The sequence below is a fragment of the Etheostoma spectabile genome, chromosome 16 (genome assembly GCF_008692095.1).
Source record: "Etheostoma spectabile isolate EspeVRDwgs_2016 chromosome 16, UIUC_Espe_1.0, whole genome shotgun sequence".
In the NCBI taxonomy this organism is placed as follows: Eukaryota; Metazoa; Chordata; class Actinopteri; order Perciformes; family Percidae; genus Etheostoma; species Etheostoma spectabile.
This window is the reverse complement of record NC_045748.1, coordinates 12,474,827-12,480,782: the sequence shown is the minus strand read 5'-3', so window position 1 is coordinate 12,480,782 and position 5,956 is coordinate 12,474,827. Positions and strand designations below refer to the sequence as shown.

At 39.0% G+C, this 5,956-nt stretch overlaps 2 protein-coding genes across 10 annotated transcripts in view; both read right to left on the bottom strand.

Moving 5' to 3' along the window:
* Positions 1-5,956, bottom strand: part of fcho2 (FCH and mu domain containing endocytic adaptor 2) — a 51,365-nt gene that overhangs the window by 36,691 nt on the left and 8,718 nt on the right. For all 9 annotated transcript variants that reach the window (XM_032540282.1, XM_032540286.1, XM_032540284.1 and 6 more), the window contains exons 2-4: positions 4,192-4,283; positions 513-587; positions 266-407 (exon numbers count right to left, since the gene is read on the bottom strand). In XM_032540282.1, coding sequence (XP_032396173.1) covers positions 266-407; positions 513-587; positions 4,192-4,283 — 309 coding nt within the window. The remainder of the gene's footprint in view (positions 1-265; positions 408-512; positions 588-4,191; positions 4,284-5,956) is intronic.
* tnpo1 (transportin 1) overlaps positions 3,956-5,956 on the bottom strand; it is a 38,120-nt gene continuing 36,119 nt past the window's right edge. Inside the window, exon 27 of the transcript XR_004335753.1 lies at positions 3,956-3,968. The gene's annotated coding sequence lies outside the window, so the exon portion shown is untranslated. The remainder of the gene's footprint in view (positions 3,969-5,956) is intronic.

Here is a 5,956-nt window from a genome sequence, read left to right as displayed (position 1 = left end):
GGGAGGTTACCTTGCCCCTTATGACCTCATAAGGAGCAAGATTGCAGATCAGCCCATCTGAGCTTTCATTTTCTCAAAAGGCAGAGCAGGATACCCAGGGCTTGGTTTATACCTTTCACCATCAGTAGCCACTGGGGGACCAGAGGCAGGCTGGGGGAACGCGTATTAATGTTAACAAATGTCATAAAGTGACATTTTCAATACATGGGACCTTAAGCATTTGAGAACTTGAATGTTACAATTTCCTTATGTTCCATGTCTTTACCTTTTTGTGTGCTTTGGCCTGCTCTTCCACATACTTCTGAACCTCTTTTATAAGTTCCTGTAGTTTCCTCACTAGCTCCATGTGACAGCTGGCCAGCTTTTCAGTTGAGGTCTTGAACACATCCCAAACTGGAGCAAAAGTCCTGGGATTAAAGATGACACTTTAGAGGCTAGAACATAGCAAAGCCCTCTTACATTCATTCATACTGGTCTTTACTTCAGAGAACTAGAAAGCTGTTTACACTCACCCAAGCTGAGAGAAGTTGCCAGCTGACTTGGCAAGTTTGGTCATAGACCTGGCATAGGCCTCTTCAATGGTACTCCTAGGACACAGCGAAAATATACACAGAGATTACTTGTTAAATCCTTATAAATGATCACAAATAGTTTTTAGTAACCGTATCATATGCCAATAATCTCAAGGTTACAATTTTACCTTTAAACCCATTTTAATGTATGGTATTACAAAGTTTTTTCAAAGTATTTGCAACTAGGTTATGACTCATGTTGCTAGGCGTAAAGTGAAGATCCCCGCCAAAAAACACCCACTTAGAACTTGCAACATAAATGTTTGACCACATGTGCTATGTGTGGGCAAATACGTGTGGTTTGGCTTGTGATGGTTTTCATAAACCTCACATCGAAGCTGACAGAGTACAAAAACTAGTGTTTGAATTCACTGCTTCTTCCAATTTCCCTTTTTATTCCTTCATTCTACAGCAAAGTGACAAGAGTAAAAAAAAAAAAAAAGAACAAAAAGAAACCACGGCAGTGGTATAGTGAAAGCTTGAATTATGCATGTCTCATTTAGCCAGCTTCTCTCTGCAGTCACTTTACAGGAGAAGGTCGGCCAGGGGGAAACGGGACGCACGCACACACGCACGCACAAGCGCACAATATGACCTAAAATCAAAATCACGATTAATTGCACATTTTACCTCAATAGCGATAAATGAACGATAATTAGCCACGTTGTTCTAAATCATCTTTTCTGAAGCCATAATGTTTCCAGAAGACGGACAGTGCATTTTTTTAAGCACAAGTTGCTCAGGTGATTCGGACTCTATGTTTGAGTTATCCTCCATTATGCTCTCCATGCGTCAACTGGTCCGGGCAAAGTCACGTGACTACTAGAGATGGTCTGATACAATTTTTTGCTTCCCGATACCGATTCTGATACCTGAACTTTCTTTTTTTTTAATCCAGCTTGACAGACAGTTATAACGGAAAAAGAACATAGATAAACTACTGTACTTTAATGTAGCTTTTCTTTAGGGCTTAATTACGTGGCATCGGATTGTTGTATAAACTCCAGTACTTCCCGATACCAGCGTTTTAGGCGATACCGATATCTCTAGTGACTACACAGGCGGTAGAATGTTTTTAAGGAGAAAGTAGGCCTATCAACATAATAAATTATCTAAATTATATTCATGGGAAAAATAAGTTGAATTTCAATGTCGATAACCTTTTGAATAATCGTCCAGCCCTACACACATCCACACGCACAGGTACACACAGGCAAACACTGTACAACAACACAGAGGATGGTACAAGCTAAAAATGCATTCAAGGCTACATTTCCTTTTCCACATACTTTATCTGTGTGAACCCAGAATGGAAACTCTACTTTAGCATGTTGTAAACACTGACAAGTGCCAGAAAAAAACCTCTGCATTTCATTAGAATCATAAATAAATGTGAGCTGTTGTCTCCCACAACGCAATGCACAAAAGAAAAAGAGTAGCTGCTTACAGCAGGAGGAATTTCAATAAATTGTCACTGACTTGACAGCTCAAGAAAGATCTTGGAAGACAAAAAATATGTATTACATATTAAGAAAAAGTAGCAAACCTGAATTGGCAGTGACATCCCAAAGTTGTGGTTTGATTGATCTGACTGCTACAATAGTACCCTTTGACAATTAGCGTGTAGTACAGTACATACTGTATAGAGTTGGCATGATGTTTGGATTTGGGACACACTGTTTGAAACACAGTTGAAGTATCCAGAAAGTATGTGTGCTAGTATGTGAAAAGTTTTTCAATTGTAGTAGGTCAGATGTGACTGAAACATTCAAATCAGTCATGTCCAGCTAGAATAAACACAGAGTCCTGGTGTTTTTCCATCTCTCAGTGCAGATAACTGTGACAAATCACCTAGAAGAGATTGTATAGATGTGTGTGCCATTTGGTGATTGCTAATATTGTTTTAGCCGAAAGACGCTTTTGGAAGAAGAGGCCCTGCTTGACAGAATTCTGTGGGAACGTATTAACACAGTGCACAGGGCTTCTTTCTCCACCAGAGGACGCCACAGTGCAGTTTTTCTGAAGTTTTACTTCACTACAACAAACAAAACATGAAACATCAGTCTGAACTGAAAAACCCGAGCCAGCCTGGAAACCCGCATGGTGTGATTAGAGTTACTATACTCCTGAGCACGGTTCAAAATTTACTTTCTTGTTCAACAGCCAAATGGCTAATGAGTGTTCAAATTTCAACCAGCCACTCAAAAGATAACCATTGTTTTTCGGCTGGTGAGTTAAGCAAATCTACAAGCCACTTGCATATTTTACAAGCGTTTGGCTGGTAAATGGATCTCATTTTGTACCCTGCTCGCGAGCAATTTAAGCCATTATGGTACAACACAATAAATTACTGTCTACCTGAACTTCTGTCTCCTTCATTAATAATGCATTCATTCATTTGTATAGTGTAAACAACATTTGCAGACTACAAAGAGTGTTAATATTTAAGCAAAGGGTACAGCTTAAAGATGATTTATTACAACAAAATGAGTCAGAATGGTTTAAACAGTGATGGTAAGCTTTACAAGAGGTGGACTGGCAATCATAAGAATAATTTAGCAACAGAAGTCCTTCACAAGGTACATGGTTTTCCTTTGACCACCCTGCCAATATAGTAACAACTATAGATGTGCTAATATCATTCATCATTAATAAGACTTTCAAAACACCCTCCACTAAAACACTGTTAATCGAGCATATCAAATCCTACACCAAGTGCACAGATAATAAAAAAAAAAAAGCTATTCTACAGCATGGAAAGCCCAGTTTTATGAAAAGACCCTGTTTCCAGCACTAAAATACTTAGGAGTGTCTGAGTGCAGTGGAATCCACTACTGAAATCCAATGGTAGACTATCTATCAAGTGGCAGATTATAAACATACACCTCTGACTCGTCTTCATGGAGGTGGGAACGTTTTTGAAAATAAGCTATTATTATGGTATTATCAAGCTGCAGATACTGAAGGTGTGTAACATAATGCTAGGTTACAGGTGGGCTAAGATTGGAGCTTCTTTCACAAAGAGGTTAAGTTTGCATAACATTCACACTTATCTACATCTATCTTTAGTCACAATGTTGCACCCACTGACTACATGTATGGTTTATTTTTCTAATAAATAGGAAGAATCTCCATTAGAGAGATTCATCTTTACGTCGGAGCTAGAGCTTAAATAATTAGCCAATTAACGGATTAGTTAACCTACCAAAAACATTATGTTGTTTCAGGTTCTCAAATACGAGGATAAGCTGTTTTTCTTTGTCATTTGTCACAGTGATACACAGTGGTATGGACTTAAAAACATGAATTGATTAATTGTAAATTTTAATTGCAGCCGTAGTTAGAACTAACCCATATGTTCCGAGATGATGTATCTGTAGCAATCAGTGTTCTGAGCTAAGTACAATGTCACTACAGGAACAGTACTAGGAACTTGAACTCCCAGTGCAACCTTGGACGTTGCTTTAAATACCAAGAAAGCCACAAAACAGGTAGAACTGGGCACAATATGCCAGGTTAATGAGTAATGTGTTGTATGTACAAGGTAACAGACTGTAAACTTTACAGAAATGGCCCCCTCCTCAGACTAACTGACATGTATCAGACTATGGTGTCTTACCTTTCTCTGATGAAGTCTGTCAACTCCTTGGAGGAAATTTGGCCATACTTCATGTTATGGTAGAGCACATAAAAGCCATTGTTTTTGTCACCCTGCAATTTAGAGAGAAAAAAAACAGGAATGCAGACAGATCAGTCACCGGAACAAGTCTAACAAACAACAATACCTCGGATGATATTACCGTGATGGCTTTTTCTACAAGCAGCATTCTCATTGTCTGCATGGCATCCAGCTGCGTTCGCAACAGCCTCTGGTCAACCATGCTCATCTTTGCCATTTTAAAGAGTAATCAATGTTAAAAAAAAAAATTCTGCAGCTCAAGCAAATAATGTAAGAGATAGCCAGATAACGGTCTGTCTGTGTTGGCGTAACCATGCAACGTGGTCACTGGTGTCCAGTTGCATGATGCTCTAAAAAATGCAGCTACCTCTGAATAATTAATATAAATGCAAAATGTTGGGTTAACATTAAAGGAAATATTTAATAAACATGAATGACCGTACCCTTATAGTACAGATATAGTGAGTGAAACTCTACTGCTACTACAACTACAACAACAACAACAACTACTACTACTACTACTACTACTACTACTACTACTACTACTACTAATAATAATAATAATAATAATATTAATAATAATATTAATAATAATATTAATAATAATAATGATGATTTTTATAAATGATGGTTTACATGGTAAACAGAACACAGACACATAAATATGACAATGAATAAAAAAATTGAATTGCAGTTTACGGCAACTAAACCAATCTCAATTAATTGAAAGTGCAAAATTGCTTGTAGGTTTTAAGTGAGCTGTGTGTAGGTGTACGTTACATATGTCTAGATTTATGCCTGGGCTTTATATACATTTGCTTCCCCTACAGTGACGTTACATGTGGGCTATTGGTGGGTCTGTCGTATTATTATGTATATCACATCAGTCTCGCGCTGCCAGACCTTCCTCCACAGCGTTGCGGTCGGGCTATTCCACACAGCATTCAGGGATTGGAGGAAAACGGGCTCTGATTCATTGACCTGTCTTTAAACCAATTGCAATCGTCATGGGCGGCGCTAAGCTCAGAACACAGAGCCACGGCGCAGCTGCAAAACAGCCTCGGGAAGGAACTTGTTTTGGTGGAACGTGTATGAAAGGACACTCAGATTGGACAGAGAATCTAGCTAGCTGGCTGGATTTAACCTGTAGAGATCTGAGAAGCAGTTAGCCATAGTCTACCATAAATACCGCCGAAAAGAGTGAAATCCGGTGGATTTTCCGGCGGTAGCGTAGCAATCCCGGAAGTGGAGCATCGTGGGTATAGACAATTGGCTTACTGACTCACATGGTGTTTTGTATTATGACCTTTATTCAATGCTGCATTGCAGATTGTATATCTACATCTCTTCGGCTCACACATCAATAAAAATTTACTCACAAAAAAATGAAAATATATCTATCCACCAGAAGAAGCACTGAGAAGTTGATATTTTCAACGTTTTAATGTTCCACAGAATATACTGTATATACATATATTTGGTTTGGTGCTGTGTTTGCATGGCACATAAGAGCTAAATTGGTTTGGAAATCGATTATGGTTCTGACCCTACCTAGGCATGGTTCGGTATCAGATTCTGACGGTATGACAACCTTTCAAACGAGCAAAGAGGCAGTTGGTCAAGGCCACACCCGCAGCCTCCACCTTGCCCTCTTCCCCCCTCAAAAGCTACAGACTCAGAAATGGCACATACTAAGGAAAGCTCA